Source organism: Guillardia theta (assembly GCF_000315625.1).
Source record: "Guillardia theta CCMP2712 unplaced genomic scaffold GUITHscaffold_19, whole genome shotgun sequence".
Lineage (NCBI taxonomy): Eukaryota > Cryptophyceae > Pyrenomonadales > Geminigeraceae > Guillardia > Guillardia theta.
Window position 1 is genome coordinate 861,071 of NW_005434655.1, and position 19,470 is coordinate 880,540.

The 19,470-nt window shown below is 52.9% G+C and overlaps 6 protein-coding genes across 6 annotated transcripts in view; 3 read left to right on the forward strand and 3 right to left on the reverse strand.

Annotated features, from left to right (window-relative positions):
* GUITHDRAFT_68303 (hypothetical protein) overlaps nucleotides 1-469 on the reverse strand; it is a gene marked incomplete at both ends in the record, with an annotated part of 1,149 nt that extends 680 nt beyond the window's left edge. The window contains one exon of the mRNA XM_005836122.1: nucleotides 221-469. Within this exon, the coding sequence (XP_005836179.1) occupies nucleotides 221-469 (249 nt within the window). The remainder of the gene's footprint in view (nucleotides 1-220) is intronic.
* A 7,094-nt stretch (nucleotides 470-7,563) lies between these two features.
* On the forward strand, nucleotides 7,564-8,251 carry GUITHDRAFT_151640 (hypothetical protein). Its single transcript, XM_005836123.1, has one exon. The coding sequence runs from the start codon at nucleotides 7,751-7,753 to the stop codon at nucleotides 8,126-8,128; it is 378 nt and encodes a 125-aa protein (XP_005836180.1). The 5' UTR covers nucleotides 7,564-7,750; the 3' UTR covers nucleotides 8,129-8,251.
* A 117-nt stretch (nucleotides 8,252-8,368) lies between these two features.
* On the reverse strand, nucleotides 8,369-9,282 carry GUITHDRAFT_151641 (hypothetical protein; the record flags this gene model as incomplete). The annotated part of the gene is made up of 5 exons (XM_005836124.1): nucleotides 8,369-8,529; nucleotides 8,574-8,676; nucleotides 8,721-9,005; nucleotides 9,058-9,129; nucleotides 9,172-9,282. Coding segments are annotated over 5 exons (678 nt in total), but the record flags the coding sequence as incomplete, so codon positions are not given.
* A 4,982-nt stretch (nucleotides 9,283-14,264) lies between these two features.
* GUITHDRAFT_105278 (hypothetical protein) lies at nucleotides 14,265-16,517 on the forward strand (the record flags this gene model as incomplete). Its single annotated transcript, XM_005836125.1, has 19 exons — nucleotides 14,265-14,327; nucleotides 14,372-14,419; nucleotides 14,471-14,551; nucleotides 14,611-14,664; nucleotides 14,704-14,799; nucleotides 14,850-14,927; nucleotides 15,028-15,045; nucleotides 15,104-15,139; nucleotides 15,187-15,298; nucleotides 15,430-15,517; nucleotides 15,575-15,644; nucleotides 15,689-15,735; nucleotides 15,785-15,812; nucleotides 15,871-15,887; nucleotides 15,943-15,980; nucleotides 16,037-16,053; nucleotides 16,101-16,259; nucleotides 16,310-16,387; nucleotides 16,476-16,517. The coding sequence occupies 19 exons, from the start codon at nucleotides 14,265-14,267 to the stop codon at nucleotides 16,515-16,517; spliced, it is 1,170 nt and encodes a 389-aa protein (XP_005836182.1).
* A 353-nt stretch (nucleotides 16,518-16,870) lies between these two features.
* GUITHDRAFT_151643 (hypothetical protein) lies at nucleotides 16,871-17,466 on the forward strand. Its single transcript, XM_005836126.1, has one exon. It carries the CDS (start codon nucleotides 17,123-17,125, stop codon nucleotides 17,294-17,296), a length of 174 nt encoding a protein of 57 aa, XP_005836183.1. The 5' UTR covers nucleotides 16,871-17,122; the 3' UTR covers nucleotides 17,297-17,466.
* A 29-nt stretch (nucleotides 17,467-17,495) lies between these two features.
* On the reverse strand, nucleotides 17,496-19,184 carry GUITHDRAFT_136350 (hypothetical protein; the record flags this gene model as incomplete). The annotated part of the gene is made up of 6 exons (XM_005836127.1): nucleotides 17,496-17,585; nucleotides 17,633-17,695; nucleotides 17,750-17,797; nucleotides 18,011-18,430; nucleotides 18,479-18,604; nucleotides 18,666-19,184. 6 exons carry the CDS (start codon nucleotides 19,182-19,184, stop codon nucleotides 17,496-17,498), a joined length of 1,266 nt encoding a protein of 421 aa, XP_005836184.1.
* Nucleotides 19,185-19,470: the final 286 nt, after the last annotated feature.

The following is a 19,470-nucleotide window of genomic DNA, read 5'->3' on the forward strand; positions in this document are numbered from 1 at the left end:
GAGAGGAGAGGAGAGGAGAGGAGAGGAGGGGAAGGGAGAGGAGGGGAAGGGAGAGGAGGGGAGAGGAGGGGAAGGGAGAGGAGGGGAAGGGAGAGGAGGAGAGAGGAGGGGAAGGGAGAGGAGGGGAGAGGAGGGGAAGGGAGAGGAGAGGAGAGGAGAGGAGAGGAGGGGAAGGGAGAGGAGGGGAGAGCAAGAAGTGGGAAGGAAGGAGGGAACTGACCGTCAGAGGATTCCAGTCGGTGACCATGACCCACTGACGGATGTCAAACTTGCGCCTGTTGATGAGGAAAGGTCGCTCGAGGTACTTTTGCACCACCCAGTGCATCTCCTTCCCGGAGATGCCGAAGCCGATGTACTCGAGGATGCGGTTGATGCGGTTGGCGCAGATGATGTCCCGTCCTCTCGACTTGCCCGCTGGCTTCACGATCCACACGTTGTCCAGCCCGTTGAGACTGGACTGCACGTTCATCTGCTGCAGCTGCTGGAGCAGGCTCTCACTCTCCTTCCGCAGCTCCCCCTCCTCCCTCTGCTTCAGCTTCCTCGCCGCCTTCGACTCGTTGACGATCTCCTCCAGCGTCATCTTCGCCCCCTGACCGAACTCCAGCTTCCCTCCGAACGGCCTGTATCCGACCGTCCTCTGCCTTTTGGAGAGAGCAGAGGTTGTCTCGGTGGTGGTGGTGGTGGTGGTGGTGGTGGTGGAGCGACGGTCGAGGACAGGGCAGGGCTCTCCGAGGATCATGGTCCACTCTGCTGTGGTGAGCTGGAGCTGGGAGGAGACATCGTCGATGTCAAGCACGTTGCAGCGGCGGATGAAGGAGTCGACCGCCAGGCATGTCAGCTGCACGCAGTAGAGGAAGTGCTCGCCGTAGGCATGCCCCTGCACATAACGCAGTGAGTGGAGGGAGGGAGGAGGAGGGAGGAGGGAAACGGCAGGGAGCATTGGGAACGATGGGAGAGAAGGAGAGAGCTCAGTGGAAGGGAAAGGGCCACATGAAGGAGGAGGATGGGGACGAGAGAAAGGAGAACGACAGGTTGTGAGGAGGAGCTGACCTCCGGGTCTACCATGGACGCTCCGTCCTTGAGAAATTTCTTCAGTAGGTTCTCTGCACAGACCTTGACGGAGGTCAGTTGGAAGTGACGGGAGAGAGGAGGAGGAGGAGGGTTGGGATAGTAGAAGCTAGTGAGGAGCACATGGATGAAAGCGATGAGCAAGGAGAACGGAAAGGAAACAGTGAGCGGAGGAAGGAGAGAGGATAAGGGGGGAAGAGGAGGAGGGGAGGAGGGATAGGGACCATTTTGAAATCCTCAACGAAGTCAAGCAGCTCTTCGGAGTCCTGCAGGTTGTAACTTCGCGGGAAGAAATCGTCCATGTCGACGTCCTGACAACAAAGTGAGAGAGGGGAGGGGAGGGAGGAGGAAGCAGAGAAACAAACGACGTGAAGAGTTGTGGAGGAGGAGGAAACAACGGGGAGGGTTGTGGTGGTAGTGGAGGAGGAGAAAGGACATGAGGAGAGTCTGAGGGAGCGGACGATTGTCCTTGCTCTTCACCTCAAACCACTTGAGGTTGCGCAGATTTCTGGTCAGCCCAACTTTCGTCGTCAAGTTGCCATTCCTGGCAAAGTGATTCACCACTTGCTCCTTGTTGAGAGCCTGAAGAAGGAACGTAAGATGCACGCAGTGGAAAGAGCGATCCCATAGGTTGTAGGGAGGGAGGGAAGGAGAGGACAGGAGGATAAGAGGACAGGAGGATAAGAGGATAGGAGGATAAGAGGATAAAGGAGGGTAGGCGGGAGGTAGTAGGGAGGGAGGGAGGGAGGTAGTAGGGAGGGAGGGAGGGAGGGAGGGAGGGCGAGGGGGTCCTTCAAAGAATCACCTTGAATGGGATGTCGCTAGTCTTCACAGTCCACTTCAAGTCAAAGATCATACTCTCTTCCTGCTCCACTTCTCAGGGCGAGCAGGTGGAAAGGCAGTGGCGGGGGTCAGGAGGAGGAAGAGGAGAGAAGGGAGGGGGGGGGGAAGAAGGAGGAGGAGGAAGAGGAAGGAGTAGATATGTGCATGGAAACGTGGAGGGGACAAAGATGAGGAGGTGAAGGAGATAAGAACCTCTCTGTGCTCCTTCCATCCTCGGGCTAGGAGCGCTTTCCTGATCCCTTCATAATTGTGTCCCCCTCCCGCAATGCAGAAGAGTTTGTCGGACTCGGAGAAGCCGTACCTGCAGCACAATCAACACCCCCCTCCCCTCCCCTCCTCTCCCGTAGCTCACTTCTTCCTTAACCACTGCTCCTCCTCCTCCTCACTGCTGAACCTAATTACGACAGACACGTCAGCGTTCTGAATCAGAGCAAGGACGTGTTCACCTGTCCTGGTACCGCCGCGTCCTCGCCGCGATCTGGCGCTCGATGTCGGATCTCTTGGGACTCGCCACCTCCTCGTTCTCCTCGTTCCCTTGTCGCCGCTGACGTGGCTCGGCGCTCCCCTGGTTCGCCTCGGAGCTCTCCTGCGGGTCCTTCGCTCGCTCGACATTCTCCATCGCCTTCTCCCGCAGCCGCCGCTTCAGCAGCTCCTCCTTCCTCTGCCTCTCCTCCTGCTCCTCCTTCTCCGTCCTCTGCTTCTCCACGAGCTTCTGCAGCGCTTGCTTCGTCCTCTCGAGGAGAGCCTTGTTCCGAGCTGCCGCTTCCTTCTTTGCTGCGAGCTGATTTTCGTCCAGATCCTTCTCCTCTACGATGGCTTCCTCCTTCCTCTCCCACCTGTCGTTCTCCTTGTTCTCATCCTCTGCCTCCATCCCTTGGATCCACGACTGACTTCTCGGCAGCATGAACTTGGGAGCGACATTGTCGAGCCCCAGCTTGCTCTTCAGCTTCGCCGCTGCCTCCACCTGCTTCTTCAGCTTCTGCTCGTTGTCCTCCCTCGCCCTCCGCCCCTCATCCTCCATCCTCTTTATCATCTCCTGGTAGCGCTTGCGATACGCGTTGCGCTGCTTCCCCTCCATCGAGCTGCCGTCTCCCTCCCTGGGGAGAGAGCTCTTGGGCAGGGCGATCAGCGCCTGCAGGTAGGGTGACGCCTGGATTGACTTTGACAACGTCTCCTTATCCACAACTTTCTTGCTCAGCCTCGTCTTGCCGTCAGCCTCGCTCCTGGACTTCTGCCCGTTCATGCCATGGATGAACTTCTGCAGGTTCTCCTCGAAGATCTTCATCTTTGCCGACTGCTTCTGGTCCCCATGGCGATGAGCTTCCCCCTCCCGTCCTGCACCTTGTCGCCATGCAGCCGGGGGAGGTTGCCGTTGACATCCTCTTCGTCGTCGTCCGCACTGATACCATCTCCATAGGAGGATCTCCTCGAAGACCGAGATCGGTTGGTGTGCTGTCCTGACGCGTTCACAAGGGGAGGGAGTAGGGTCCCCTCTCTCCCAGGGGCAGGAGGTCGCTGGCTCGACATGGGATTGTCCATCACGGCTCAGCGATCTCCAGCAAGATGAAGCGATCAGTCCTCCAGCATGACCTGCATTGAGCGCGACGACAATGCGAGGACAAGCTCGGCAAGCCTTACTCCATCATGCCTGTCATTCTACAACTTGACGTCAGTAAACGATGAAAAATCCTCCAAGGAAACTTTCAAGTCTTTCTGACTTCCCTCTGATGAAGCCATCTGAATCCCATCCTTAACAATTCTGCAGCTCCATCCTCCCTCTCCTTCGTCGACAGGCCACTCCTACGTCTCACGTCCGTTGATCTCTCTTCCTCTTTCACATGGTTTCACACCAATGAAATCATCCCCAGTCGACAGAGCTCTCTTTCCGTTGAACCATCCTCTCTCGTCTCGTTCATCTCCTCCTCCTCCTCCTCCTCCTCCTCTTCCTCCTCTTCCTCCCTGCCTCTTCTCCTACCTCCCCTCCTCTCTCACTCTTCCCCTCCTCTCCTCTCTCCTCCTCTCCGTCTTGCGATGTACTGACATCTCAAACGCTCAACCACCACCACCCACCCCCTGCTTTCCCCTCATCTCGGGCATCAAGTACCCCGGTAAATTGCATGTCAGAACACCGGTACTCGTAAAATTTGACCAAGGGTGATAAAGCGACCCACATCGATGATGGGCGACGGATATGTGGAGGAGAGCGAAGAGAGGGAAGAAGGGGGGGAGAGGAGAGGAGAGGAGAGGAGAGGAGAGGAGAGGAGAGGAGAGGAGAGGAGAGATGAGGTAATGAGGAGGAGACGAGATGAGGGAAGAGGGGGAGATGAGATGGGTGTGGAGAGAAATGGAGGCGAGGCGACAACAAAGCAAGGAGAGAAAAGGTTTCGGGAGACGAGGGAACAGAGTCGACATCATGGTAAGAAAACGGCACAGCAAGGTCGAAATAGAAGGATTGGGGCAGACTGAGATGAAAGAGTGGCAAGACGACATGCTGACCAGAAGGTATGAGTGAGAGACAGTGGGACAAACAAGAGTTGAAGAGCGACGAGCAATTGATGAATGCAAGTGAGGAGCAGTGAGACAAACAGACGATGGTTTTCTATTTATCTAGCAGTCCATATGTCGATGCGAGAATTAAGACTAAGAAACTGTTTTTCGACGAGTCAAGTGCAATAGTCAAACCCGCTAGTCTCCGAGGAACGTCGCATACTGCAATCTTGATCAGGACCTTATTCGCAACTTGGTTGAGAAAGATGTTAAGAGAGTTGCATCTTGAGATCCGGCGCAAGATGTGCGACCAAGAGATATTTTCTACTGAGTGATTAAAAATGCCAAACATTGCTATTCCCACCGATTCCTTCGAATCCTCGATTGTCAACCTCATAGCAGCTAGGTCGTCAAAACAGAGTCTTCATTGGGATGGAATGCCGCCATCGATGGCGTCCCGTCTGAAGCATGGTTGGTCGTATCATGCCTTCAAATGAGTAAGTGCTGGTGCTGGGGTGAATCTTCAACTTCATAGCAGAAAGTTGTCGCAAACGTGCAGGTCATGCGACAAGTAGGGATCGATCAAGTTAGGTGCTGCACCTCGCATGATATTTCGATGAAGGCCAACATGAATTGCAGGGCAGCAAAAGGACTTGCGTTTCCGTTATCCAGGAAAATACACCAGCGCTGGAAAAATTCATGTTGTCACTCACGGCATGGACGATAAAAGAAGATTCTTATCATGCAGACGAAGTATGTTTAAGAGTTATCACTGCTTGCTTATGAGTGCAATGATATGTTGTCTTTATTGTTCCTTGACCAGCTAAACATCTACACTCTAGACAAAGCGTCTCCATGATTGTTGAATTTTCGTTTTATTTTCTCATCTGACGCAGAAACCTTGTCAAGTGATACCTGTTACCCTCGTCAAAGTTTGAGATGGATGGAGCACAACAGTGACCTCGATGTGTCTTTCATCTTTGATTCCCTGTATGTCTTCGATGTGCAACGGTCCACTGCCAGCTCTTCAGCCGAGCATTTCGAGCCTACAGGAGTGAGTCACCATCTGAGGCAGCTTTGCAACTCAAACTTACGATCCATGTTGTTGTTCTGAAAGCAAGTAAGCATATTTGCTAGCAGTTCTTGGCAAGGGCTGGAAAGAAAGTCAGTCATGCTCCATGCCATCTTGAACATTAAGTTCGAAAACTAAACTCACTCAAAGAATCTCTGCTTTTTCTTCCTGGGACGGGGGGCCATGTCGAAATCCCTTGGTCCAGCTCCGTTATAAGGCATACATTCTGCCACCTGGAATATTTTTCAATCAACACCAAGCTTGTACAAAGCGATGCTGGTGGGTGAAAGACATTCAAATGGGAATATGCGTTACGAGATACTTGAGCATCATTCATGGGGGGTTGAAGGGAGGAACAAACAAGCGTGGGAGGCATCGAGAGGAGATTCTCGGAGCATGACATCAAGGCAGAGCATGCGAACTTGCACATGGCTCAGGTGTTACCGTCACTATGCCTGCTCCCTCCAGCACGCGGCTGATCCTCGCTAGCATCTTCTGCGGCGAGCACGGGTGACCCTCGTCCCCTCTATGACCGATGTTGGTGAAGGGATCAGGGTGGGGATGAGGGTATTTCTTGTATAAGCTCGTGAAGGGCAAATCGGATTTCCGTCCCTCCTCTCTCCGCCTCCTCTACCTAGCCTCCCTTCCGCTGCCGCTCCTCTTCACCCCTCTCTTTCCTCTCTTTCCCCACATCTATCCTCTGCCCTCTCTCTGCTTCTCTCGCGCTCCGCATTGCCATGGCATGTTCCGCACTACGACGTAAGCGAAACCACAATGTTTGTTTCTTAGATCCATTGCTCCATGTTCCATTACTCCCTGTATTCGTCTCCCTCTCTTTGTATAATCGATCTCTGGCCGCACAAGCAAGTCCATAAGCGCATGATATCGCATTTGGTACCTGACTCGCGCGCCTAGATTGAGTCCTTCTGCTATCTTTACTTCTTTTTCTGCGAACAACAACTGGAGATGATAGCGGTAGGCATAAGCATCAATGTCTTGAAGCTGTGCAGCCCCCATGTGTTCCTCATCTCTTTTGTTTGTGCGTATCCTCCCCTTCACCTGGACAAGAGCTGCTCTGTGGCTATGAGAGTCTGGGGTACTTAGGAGGAAACATCAAGTCTTGAGCGTGTGCCTCGATTCTCTCATGCCTGAGCATGAGGGGCCGTTGGCGATGCTAACATCTGTGCTCTATCCCTCCTCAAAACATCTGTGCTCTATCCCTCCTCAAAACATCTGTGCTCTATCCCTCCTCAAAACATCTGTGCTCTATCCCTCCGCAAGTGTGACAGCTGCTGACTTGCCCAACAGCGCGATGGTCAAAGTCTCACCCGGAGCATGCTGGCAGATGACTGCAGGGTGACGAGCAAGGACGAAGACGAGGGCCGGAGACTCGGGAGGAGGGAGGGGCAGAGAGGAGCATGAGGTGGATCTTGCGGCCAGCCCTTGTGGGTCAGAACTCTTGTAGGTAGGAACTCTCATCCGTGTTACCTGAAGAGGGCAGTTTAAATGTGCAACCTGGCATGTGTCAGTAGTGTCACAGTATCAGTGATGTTGTCTGTAAAGTAGCGAATCTTTCAGTCCACTACACTAGGCTTCAAAGCTTCGCACTCGAGTCGCTCCTGGAGTAGTCCACACAAGTTGACCTTGCCTAGAAGCCACGAGGCAGAGGCGCAAGCCTCCTCGACTCTCCTGATTGTTTTGAGGCGGCAGTGACCGGGGGTCTGGCGGCTCTCATGCACGTGCAGTGCCGCGCCACCGGCCGGGCGGCCCGGTGACAGTGCCACTCGTCCGGCGCCGGCCGTCGGGCCCGGTCCCGGCCCGGCAGGCCCGGCAGGCCGTCACTGGCTTACGATAACTACCCCCTGTTTTACTGATGAAAGTACCCCTCATTCATAGTGCTTCGACTTTTCCTTCGAAACGTCATGACTCTTGCTTTCAAACGCCAGCCCCCACCCCACCCACCCATAAGTCCATTTCTAAAAAGTAACCCGTACTTTTCCTTGAATTGATTATTCGAGGACCCGGGTACTATTGACCGCCATCGTACCACTACCCCTGACTCCATATAGTACACAAGCGATCTGGACTTATCTTCCCTTCCCCCGCCGCCCCTGTCGCACTTCACTCTGTTGACTGGACTTGTTGTAGACTTGTTGTAGACTTGTTGTAGACTTGTTGTAGTGTCTTGTCTTGTTTTCTTGTCTTGTTCTCTAGTTTGGTTTTCTCAGAGTTTACACCGCTCCGTGTTTCATCGTTCATCTCACAACCTTCGACATAAAAATGTTCTCGAGGCAATCCGTCTACACTGCGATTTTGGTACTCCTCTGCGCGTCGTCAGCAGCATGCTATCAGTCCTGCAACGGCAACTGCTCAACTTTCCAATCTACAAGCATCGTGAAACCGGCTGTTCTCCCACCAGCGCTGACGGACTTCGAGCGATCATTCATGAGTCAGATGCTTCAAGGTTTCGAGGCCAAGGAGGTTCACACCAAGCCTGCAGCCTTTCCCTCCAAGATACCCTCCGAGTCCGGCTCCTTCAGCGTCCCTCACCTGGTGCAGCCAGCAGGCGTGGTCGGGGACTCGTCTTCCAGAATCATCACGAGCGGCTCTCTCGGGAACCATCACAGCTTTCTCGATGAACATGTCGGGCTCTTCTGAGCAGGGGATATTCTCTTCAAATCTATTCCGACATGGTTGTACATTTCATTCTTATTCTTTAAGTGCTCTTGTCAGTCTGCATGACTGGCAATATTGAGTTATCAATGAATTTTTTCTGTGGAAGATTTCACTTGTCTGCTCTGTTTTCCACTGTGGCGTAATCTGATCAACGCAAAGGATCTCGTCGCGGTCGGTTCAGAGTGTGACATTGATTCCCGTGATCGTTTGATCGAGAATACTACAAATTATAGCAATATTTACAATAATCTACATATCGAACCAACATGAAACAAGTCAGACAGTGTTGGTGTATACAGGGATGTATCTTGCTTGGGCTCCCTTGTCGAGAAGAAACTCATACGCCTCTCTTGCCTTAGCAGGCCATCGTTGATAATCCTTCCCTGCATGTCACGTCAAGCCAAGACCATGTCGGGTTCTCTTTCACCGTTCTTGATGTTTCCTGCCAGCTCAAGCCAAGCTAGCGGCGTGCTGCCAGACGAGTCCTGTACGTTGACGTCCAGCCCCTCATCGAGGAGGTACTTCATCACCTGCACCCTCTTCATCTGATGTGCAGACGACGCAGACAACTTGCCTGCAGGTGGCAGTTGAGAGCAGCGAAATGCAGAGCGGTTGCCCCCCTGCTGTCACGGGCGTTGACCTCACATCCCTCTTCGATCAACCTCTTCAGCCAGCTCAAGACTCCTTCGCTCGCAGCCTCGTGCGTCTCCAGCTCATGCTGAGGCTCAGCGATAGATTCGACCAGCACAGGGTGAAATGGAGGAGCGAAGTCAATGCAGTCCGTCAGGCCCTTGGGCTCGGACTTCTTCCTCCTCGCATCCTTCTCAGTGGCCACGTGTCTGTGCCATATCAGCAGCACCTGACAGCACACGTCACCTGACAGCACACGTCACAGCCCCCAAGACATGTACCGGCCGCAAGATCCAACGAGCCTGAATGCCGAAGGAAAGCTCCAGTAGAGTGTTAGTGGCCAAGTTGGCGACCTGTAAGGAGTCAAGGAGGTTCAGTTGGATTCATTGCAGCACCTCGATCTCAGGGACATGTAGCATGTGTATGATGAAAGGAATCATGCCGTTCCTTATGAAAGCACTCTTGTTCCGGTCGATGAGCACCAGGTTGTAAGTCGCGTGCACGCTCTTGATGAAACTGACAGCATGTCCTCGCCATGGCTCTGCATGTTTACAGCAATCCACTACAAGAGTGAGCTCCTGAAGGTCCTGGTCCTTGACTCTCATCACGCTGTTGTCTCTTTGATCCGGCCCTCCTATCAGCAGTGCCAGGCACATCATTGTCAACGTCCGCTCGGTGTTGTCTGGATCGCCCAGCAAGCCTTGAAGAATCTTATCCACTCTCAAGCCCAGCAGGTACTGAACTGCCTGCAGCTGCTGAGGCGTTCGGATCAATCTGGAACTTGATGACCCAGCTTCTTCTGGAGACACCGCCTGTGATTTAGTCTTCTGCTCTTTGATCAGAGCAAACTGATCGAACTTGCTCATGCCTTCTGCGAACAGCTGCTCACCGAACAAGTCAGAGCGTGATTGAATTGTTGAGATCAAGTCGTCAAGATGCAGTTGCAGCAAGCAACATCTCTCTGAAGCTTTCAGACTTCGAGGCAAGAAGCTTTCATCGGCTAGGGCTTCAACGCACAGGACATCTCCCTCTGCGAATGTTTGTCGGTCGACATCCTCGATCAAAGTGCCTTCCAATATCATGAAAATACTTTGAGAGTACTCATCTGAAGTGAGCAAGACCTGTCCTGCTTCTACAAAGACCATCCTGCTGCTATCTTGCACGAGGGTTCTGATTTGTTCGCTTGAAAACAAGCTAAAGAAGGTTTTCTCCCCCAGAGCATATTCCATTGCCCTGCTCCGCAAGTCCTGCACCTGACCATCGTCATCCTTTAAATCGACCTCCACCTCAGGCTGGAATACAATCTCATCTCCCTCCAAGACTTCATCTGCCGATGCCTCTCCTTCGATCTCCTCGTCGTCGAACGACTTGTACCTGCCTGCCACAAACCCTGCCACATTGACAAGCATTCCTAGGATGTGAAATCTCAACTTCGGATCTGATTCCCGGGCGAGAGAGCTGACAAGCAGTTTGATCGCGCCATTGTTGTACAGCAGAGGCTGAAGGCTGGAGTACAGGGAGATGTTTCTGAGGACAACCCAAGCACATGTGGTATCCTCAGCATCGCCTGCCTGCATGATGATGGTCATCATCCTCGGAATGGTGACCTCGGCGAGGGTTGAGTCCACGGCTCCACAGGCCGTCAGATTCCGCATGGCAGCGAGCAGCGAAGCCCCAGCCTCACTCTTTCCTCGCCGGACAAGCTTCCCCATGGCCACCAGGATGCCCGAGGCTTTCAGCAGGGGCCCGTTGGCCTTGACGTACGCGAGGTTGCTCAAGACTCTGACTGTGGGGGTCAAGATTTCCATCCCGTCGCTCTCCAGGGCCCGCATCAGGAGCTTCAGCACGCCTGCCTGGATGAGAGTTGTCTCTGTCTTGCCCCCTGTGCGCGACACGTTCACCAGGAACCGCATGATGACGAGGTTGGTGTCCATGGTAGCGGACGAGTTCAGGTCGTACTCCTCCATCAGCGCCTGCGCAGTTCCTAGCTGGACTATCCGTGGGCGATTGCTAACCTCACAGCTCAGGTGCAGGAAACATTCTAAGATCATCTGCTGCTGGCTCAAAACTTCGTTCTCCACAAGCGTGAGGTATTGGTTCCTGTTCGCAAGCTTCAAGGCAAAGATCATCTTCTTTGCTGTCCGGCAGTACTTGAGATGCTCCACCAACATCAGCACAAACTTGCCCGACCTGTGCTCAACAATCATCCTGCAGAACATCTCGCTCTGAGCGAGAGAGTGCAGTATGACCATCGCAACGATCGCCAGAGAGCCGAAGTTTGACTTTGCTTGCAGCCATTCCTTAGCCTGCACATGCTCCATCTGGTCGAGATCCTTCTTTTCCTGATAGTCCAGCTTTCCTGCTCTCCGCCTCCCCCAGAGCTCATCGATGACCTTCTGCTGCTCCGCCAGGTTCTTCTCCTGCAGGGGGTCCATGCGCTGACTGACAAGGATCTCATGGAGCAGGTCGAGAACTTTCGCGTCCTGCAGGGCCTTGTGCTTTGAGACATCCTTGGAGAACTCGAAGAGGTCGAGGAGAGACAGCAGCTGGATCTCAGGCTTCTTCTCTTTCGTCCACGAGTTGCGTATCAGGACGAACTTCTCAGAAATCGCCTCCTCCTCAGACACCGGAGGCTCCGGTTTGCTCAAGTCGCATATCGCCTCGACAATCAGGTCGCGGTGCTGAGGATTCTTTATCCCTATTCGCTTCATCAAATCCGTCAATGTCTTTCTCTGTTTCCCGAAGAGCACCAGCCCACTCAGCTTCTCCTTCAAGAAGAGCTCTTTGTATCCTCCTTCGGTGACTGACAAGTCCACCTGCCTTCCAAGGGAGCCGTAGTTGGCCCACTTGTGGTTGGTTCCCTTCAGCATGTCCAGGAACACGAGCAGCTGCTCTGTGCTCCAGGTAGAAGGAGCAATCTTGCCCAGTGGGCAACATTTCTCAAGTGCCTTGGGCATCAGGCACAACGGACACATCCGCATGGTGGGGGAGGCAGGAGGAGCAGGCTAAGTGAGCATGATGGAAGCTACTTCTTCGACATGCTCGTCCAACCTGCTCGTCTCGTCGCCCTCCTCCCTCCCCACCGCTCCTTCCGCAGTCTCATGTTCTTCCCTCAATTCTCGTCGGGGAGTTCCTTCTCCAGGTAAAGTCTTTACTTCGAAAATTAAACTTGAATTTTGAAATTAGAGAACTAATTTTGAGGCTAATGTTGAATCCTTGGCCCTGATCCTACCAGTTGAGTGTGCTAACAAGTGCGTTGGACCCAGACAAGAAGTAGCCCAGCACGTGTGTCAATGCTATGAATTCAGACAAGAATTGAAAAGAGGGATACCAACATCTCTTTGTTCTGCTAAGACAACACTTGGAAGGTACGATCGATCATTTTTCACTAAAGAACCAAAGTCTCGTCGTTCTCTCAAGGAAGAGAAGCTTTTGAACACGAGTGAAATAAGTGCTGCAAGGTGAGGACAATAGCGTGAGGATACACTTCCTACCGTCAGAAGGGACAAGCAAGGAATATCAGGTGATCCCGGCGGCAGTTCGAGTGAACTAGAAGGGGAAATACAAAGTTTTGAACGAACATCTGTAGAGCAGGTTGGTGGAATGGATCCTTTACAGGTGCTACATTGATAGATAGAAACATCTGATAACTCTGATAACTATATCCTTACCATGCAATGTTGCAACGTCTCGTCGCAGATGATCGAGAATAGGACCTCAATCAGAACAAGACAAGGAAAGGATGAGAGGTGTTGGGTCAGGAGATGAGCGGAAGGGAATAAAGAGAACAAAAAGAGAGAGAAAGAAGTACGGACTTCAACAACGAGATGTCGTGAGCGCATCCGGGGGAAATTCCCTGCACTCCTTCATGTTTTACAGGTGCTGCAACTTGAGAAGGTGCCAACTCGGAAACAACGAAAGGCTGCGATCTGGAATCAGGAATAGCGGTAGAGGCAGGAGCAGCAGGAGCGGCAGGAGCAGAAGGAGCGGCAGGAGCGGCAGCAAGAACACTAAAGCAGAGCTATTAGGAGTAAAAGGAGGAGGAGGAGGAGGAGGAGGAGCAGGAGCGAGGAGCAGGAGCAGGAGCATCAGGGGGAGCAGGGGGAGCAGGGGGAGCAGGGGGAGCAGGAGGAGCAGGAGGAGCAGGAGGAATAGTTCAGGATCTGCACCGTCTTGTCCGACCGTATCCGGCGTATGCGGACTTATGTCAGCACAAAATAAAATGATTGTATATTGTTCAGGGGTGGGTAGGGTGAGAGCGAATTGAGAGGGGTGATAAACAGAGAAAAGGAGGGGTGAACAAAGAAGGGGTGGTGTGGAAATTCCTTTTGACCCCTCCTACTCTCTATTTAGAATTATGCTTATAATCACCCGGTCCGTCCTCAGGAAATTTGTTCGCAAAGGGTGGGTCCGAATAGAGGCTATCTAAAACTAGTTATATAGCTGTACCTGTTGTCTGAATGGCCGACTACAGTACATGGGAGGGGTTCTCGAAAATAATTGAATTTTAATTCCGTTGAGGGGGGGGTACTGTAGGTAGGGGAAGGGGGTAGTTGACAGAGGTGGATCCAGGGGTAGGTAGTTTTCCGTTGGGGTCGTTAGAGGGGTGCTAATTAGTGAGAGGGGTAGGGTGGATTGATGATGGATTCAGGGGGTCTTTGAAAAATGGTTGTTGGAAATCAATTGGAAAGGGGGTAGTAAATGAGAGAATGCCAGGGGTTATCATTGATTTCAGATAATTATTGGGGGTAGGGGTACTGAATGACCACGAGTTCAAAATAAGCTTTCAATGTTGGGTGGGTTCCTTTGGAAGTGGGGTGAAAGCCTCTAATTGGGTGGGTGGGGACAATTGTTTTGAGGGGGTAGGGGTATCGGAAGAATGGTTTCAGGGGGTGGGGATCATCTTGGGGGGCGGTCATGCAAGCCTGGGCGATGAGAGAAAGTGGCAGCCGCAGGTTATGAGAGGAGCGGAGGAGGAAGAGGAGGAGCGATCGATCAAGACTACTGGTACGAAGGTGCTGCTAACATGCTGTTACAAGAATCAACCTCCAACTTCTCTTCTGTCGCGCTGCTTCCTTGACTATTCATTCTGGAATGCTATGTCTCAGTTTGTTCGTTTTCTTGTAGATCAGAATGTGATGCCATGAATGTTGTTTGGAATGGCCGCAGTGTGGTTGATATGACATATCTGAGGAGAGTATGATGGTGTTGAGAGCGCCATGTCCTTGCTATTGGTGCAAGAAGGGTGCATCTCTCTTATTTGAAATAGAAAGCGTTGCAAACTTTTATTTTGATAATACAAGTTTACTCTCTCTTGATCTACCAATGTTTTAGTTTTTGTGCATGCAAATTTAGTTGACGATATGCTATTTCGTTGAATAATGCATTGATTTGCAGGTACAACTTTAAGCAAATAGAGGCCAAGGCCCGATAGTCTCTGCAACGCAGACGTCACAGAGAGCGTTGCCACAACTTTATCTAAATTAGAATGATACGACGTCTTCGCAAAGGGGCGAAAATATCGGGAAAGCGCTATGCGATCACAGCAACGGTGACATTGATGAATGCTTTCAACCGAAGTTGAATGTTGTTCAGATCCATAGTCTTCGCTTCTCTGAATCGATTCCTTGGCACTCGTCCAAGGTGACTTCAATCAGCCGACCAGAGGAAGATCCTTAGCCTCATCTTGTGCAGGTTTGGTATCATGAGAATGCTCGAGAGTGTGCGGAGCTAGACTCCAACTTTCAGGAAGTTGCAATCTTGTGGAAGCGCAAGGTTTGTACCTATCATAAGAAATCTCTATCTGCTTTATTCCTTCTCATCCCTTTGTCCAGTCTGGCAAGGAAGTCATGTCGTCATGGAAACCATGTTATGATGTACATCTCATGGTTGAGGAAGTCTGGCAGGTGCTGACGTCATGGGCTCAGGTGGCCAACGAAAAACCCACCCAGCACAAGCTTATCTGTTGGGACGAGGACATTTCTCTTGCCCTCATGCTTTACCCGGTAGACTTGAAGCGCATGGTCAGTCTCTCTTCGTGAGTTTGCGGCCTGCCTCACCTGAGTTGATGCAGCTGGAGAAGTCGACAACCTTCACCCTGATGGGGCGCGCTTTTCTCAGCTCCAATAGCAAAGCGATAGCGAGTGCAAAGGTGCTGTCTCCCTCCTCCCTCCCTCCTCCCTCCCTCCTCCCTCCCTCCTCCTCCCTGCTCCCTCTCCCTCTCCGTCGTGTGCTTATCTTGGCTCTCGCAGGTTGACGTGGCGAAGCTCGTGAACGAGGCATGCTACGAGCTCTATCCCTGAAGTTGTTTCTGACGAGAGTTTAAAGCATGATGGCTGTGCGACCATGGAGTTAGAGCTTCAGGTCACATCCTGTCGCTCTTGTTGGGATCATCGCTGAAAGCCTTGCAGATTGAGCACAAGCCCCTGGGCAGATTGATGCTAACGCTCTTGGCGAAACCTCTCCTAGAAGACAACCTGGTGTCCCCGGAAAGACCGTTTCAACGATGTGTATCAAGTCCAGGTAAAGAGAACTTGGCGGACTGGATGTAAAAGGAGCCGAATCTGCTTGTCTTCTTGTCTGCTTCCCTAACTTTCTGCTTTCTTGCGTCTTGTATGCGTTGTGACGCTGAATCTGATTCCATCCTGCCTTAGATCACACTTCGACGATCCAAACAGATCCCATCGAGGACAGTGTGCACAGTGTTGTAAGTGAGACGAGTGAGAGTGCGGAAGAGAAGAGGTGAAGGCGATCTTGACGTGACTCATGCCGAACGGGAATGACGCTCGTCATGTTCAGTCCGGAGATCCCCAGCATGAGTGTTGCTCGGCGACCGCGGAAGACGGCGAGCTTTCCTCTCCGCATGCATGTGAGCAATGGGCGGAGAAGTTCCGACAGTCTCACTGTGCGCAGGCGCACGAGACTCTGGCCACGTGCGAGGACAAGGAGGAGGACATCAGGTGGGCGACTGGATGACTGTCACCTGGACGGTTGTGATGTTTCCAACAGGCCCTCGTCAGGATTCCTCTCTGCCCTGGTGATTCCTTTCCCCCCTCCTTCTCCGTCTCTGACCTTGCTTCCTCCATGTGCTGCAGTCAAAGACGATCCCAAGGTTCTGCGTTCCTTCCTCCTTCCCCCCTTGCTGCGTTGTGATGTGTTGCCGTCAGTTTCCAGTCCTTCCGTGCGATCATGGGCAACCCCTCAGGTCAGAGTCGTGGACCTTGTGATGGGACGTTCTCCTGACATGAGGCTGTTGTGCAGATGTCGTCGACACGACGGTGATGCATCGGCTGAAGTGCCTTGCGCGACTTGATGGAATGCGCAGCAGTCAGCAGATGCTAGAGGTAGAGAGAACGTCAAGCCCAACAACATCCCCGACAAGGAGGCAGAGGATGCGGGCAAGCCCGGACTCGAGGAGCAACTGGTGAGAAGCCCCGAGCTGAAGGCGCTGCTGAGCTCCAGCCACCCGGAAGTCTGCATTGAGGTGAGGAGGTGGAGGAGGTGGAGGTGGAGGTTGACAGGCATACAATCAAGGTCTTAAAGCTAAGGAAAGAGGTGGAGGAGCTGAAGGAGAAAGCTCAACACCAGGAGAACGAGATTGAAAGACTCAAGGTGTGTTCTGCTGCTCTTCAACTCCCCCCCCCCCACCCTGTTTCCCCTCCTCCCCTCGTGCCTCCTCCCTTGTGACTCGATGTTGCAGGAGAAGAATCAAGTGAAACCGCAAGTGTCGGACTGGAGGTGAAACGTCTCCGAATGTCAGTCCTGCAAGTCAATCTGACGCTCCTTACAGCTTCGCTCAAAAGGACAAAGCCAAGGCAATTCAACTCTCCCCTCTGTCCTCCTACCTGCCTCTCCCTCTCCTCCTTTTCCTGACACCTTCACTCTCTCCTTCTTGTTCTAACTTCCTTGTACTTGGGGATGAGTTCTTATTTCGCTTTCTCAGATCCTTGCGGAGGAGGCAGAAAGACTAACACTGGCCTACGTGCCTATGCTAAGGTTATCCCTTCCCTCCCCCTTCTCGTTTCGCTCGCTCACTCGTTCCCCTCTCTCCTCCTCCCTTCTCTTTCCCTCTGCATTCTTGATCCTCACGTTCTCATCGTCAGGGAACTCTCGCAAGAAGTCGAAGAACTCAAGAAGGAGGTTCAAATCTCTCGCAGAAGTGCCGACTGGGTGCGAGTTGTGATCATGCATGATAATGTTTTCATGATGACTTGATTGTGGTTTGAATGTCTGTTGATCACGTTGTCGATGATGTTGGAAGATGGGTTGCTACTGCTGCTGCTGCTGTTGATGTTCGTTGAAGACGGAGCTAGTAGATTTTCAGGATGGTGGTGATGGAGATGACCCATGTCTGTTTATGTTGCGATCGCGAATCTTTATAAGAGTATGTGTTACAAATTCCTTCCGATCCCTTCAGTCAAGGTAACAAGTCGTGGAGCAGGCAAGGCCAAAGTCCACATCATTCTTCAAGCGGAGCCAGGGCGAAAGAAGTTTATGAAGGTGGATGGCCTCCATCATTAACGTCTCAAGGTGGCCATGTCGGTCATGTGAGACGTGTGTATCATCAGCTTGTGTAGTCTCTTGCATGTATCCATATTCTCTCGCGTCTTCACTCTCTGCAGCACGGCATGTTATCTTCTTTGATAAACTGTCATCAGTCACCTCGGACTTGAGCTGATGCTGCAGACCTGACATCTTTCTCTTCATCTCCTCCACCTGCTCATCCCTTCTCACTCTCCAACATGACCATCCAATCCGCTACCGTCACGGTCTCCTTCTCTCCGCCTTCCTCTCGTGGTCCTCCCTCATGCTGTGGCATGTGTCAGCCCCACCACAGCATGGAGCACGTCGCCTCACCCTAACAAACACTTCGACCTCGTGCTCGAGTTTCTCCAGCCTCTCGTCGATGCTCATGCTCCTCTGCTCACTCGTCATCTCATAGCTCCCGTCCTCCTCCTCCTCTTCCTCCCTCACCTCTTCAATCTCCTGAATCATCATCGTCACGCTCCTGGGTACCGCCACCTGATGTCTGGGTCACTTGACAGCAGGAGAGCAAGGAGGAGGAGATAGTGAGACGCTTCTGTGTGCTGATGGGACGAGAGAAGGAGAAAGCCAGAGGTGGTGGAGGAGAACGAGCACCAGCCAGCAAGACTCGACGATGTTGGTGCTAGTGGAGGAAGGGGTGGTGAAGGACAAAGGAGGGTTGATGGATAAGGGGGTTTGAAGGGGCTCCACCTGCTTCCTTTGCCTTAGGACACTGACGACATTGGAGCAGGCGGAGGAGCTCCGGAGCAGAACATCCTCGATCCCTTCCCACGTCCACGACATGGTGTCCTCCACATGCCCCTCCCCCTCCTGAGCCTCCTGGTAGTGCTGAGACCCTCCCACAGCATCTGCCACCAGCCTGTTCATCTCCTCTACGTTCCTCTGGAGTATGCTCAGGGAGGATCGGATCCAGAAGGGGGGCAGCGCGTCTCCCTGCTCCTGCGCCTTCACCTCGCTCGCTCCCTCCCTCAGGGCAGCCACCCGCTGGTTCACGAGCCTCTCCTGCTCCTGCAGCAGCTTCTGCTCGCGTTCCCACCTGAGCACCTGGCAAGTCTCCCGATGCCTCCTGCTCTCCTCCTCCAGGGCGAGCTCGAGCTCTCTCACCCGCCCCTGCAGACACACATCAGAACGAGGAGGAGGATCGTTGCGGAGGACAACCGTCTCCTTCCCCTGCTTCGCCTCCATGTCCAGCACGAGCCTCGAGAGCGAGAGGACCTGCTCCTCCAGCTCTGACCGCCTCATCCCCTCACACTCCACCGCCGCCTCCGACTTCCTCAACTTCTCCTGTCACTCCTCGGTCATGTGAGGCCAACAGAGGTTTCCGCCTTACCATGAGCATCGTCACCTGCTGCTGCAGCAGACTGCTAGGACCCTCGTCCAACGCCTTCGTCGGCAGACTGTCTGTCGATACGCTGCTGTCTTGAAGTCTGATATGAGCTTTCGGCTTCACAGGCATTTCTTCTTTCACTCCCTGCTCCTCCTGTTTCAGGTTTGCTTTTGGTTGTTCGATCCCCTCCGCGCTCCCTCCCCCCCAAGACGACTTTTGAAGATCATCCCCGAGGACTTTCGCGGCCCCTTCCTTGGCGTTGATCGACTTCCTTGTGAGCTCCCTCATGCAAGAGGTCGAGGAAGTGGCCGAGACACTCGACGAGTCAAGATTCTTCTGCCGCATGATGGCGTCGAACGTGTTGGACAAGAGCTTGTCCATAATCAGGTGCCCTGCCTCATCACCATGCCGAAGAATTTCCTCGGACTTACACTGACGCACGTAGTTCCCTCGATGCTGCGGGTTCATGGTTCCAGAAAAGGAGCTCGAGCAAGACAAGTAGGACAAGAGCAGCATGACCATAAAGCCATGCTTCATCTGGCAAGAACACAACATGTTAGTGCCTTTCATTCCTACTTGTCTTTCACATTTCTTCTTTCCATGGTCCTGCCTTCCTGAACTATGCTTTCTGATTCCTTGTCTCTTGTTCAACTGTAGCCTCCCTCCTGCCCACCTTCCCTACGTCCCTCCCTCCGTCCGTCCGTCCATCTGTCCGTCTTCCCCCTCCTTCCCTTCTTTTCCCCCTCCCTCCCTCCCTCCCTCTCCCTTCCTCCCTCCCTCCCTCCTTCCCTCCCTCTCATCCCTCTCATCCCTCCCTCCCTCC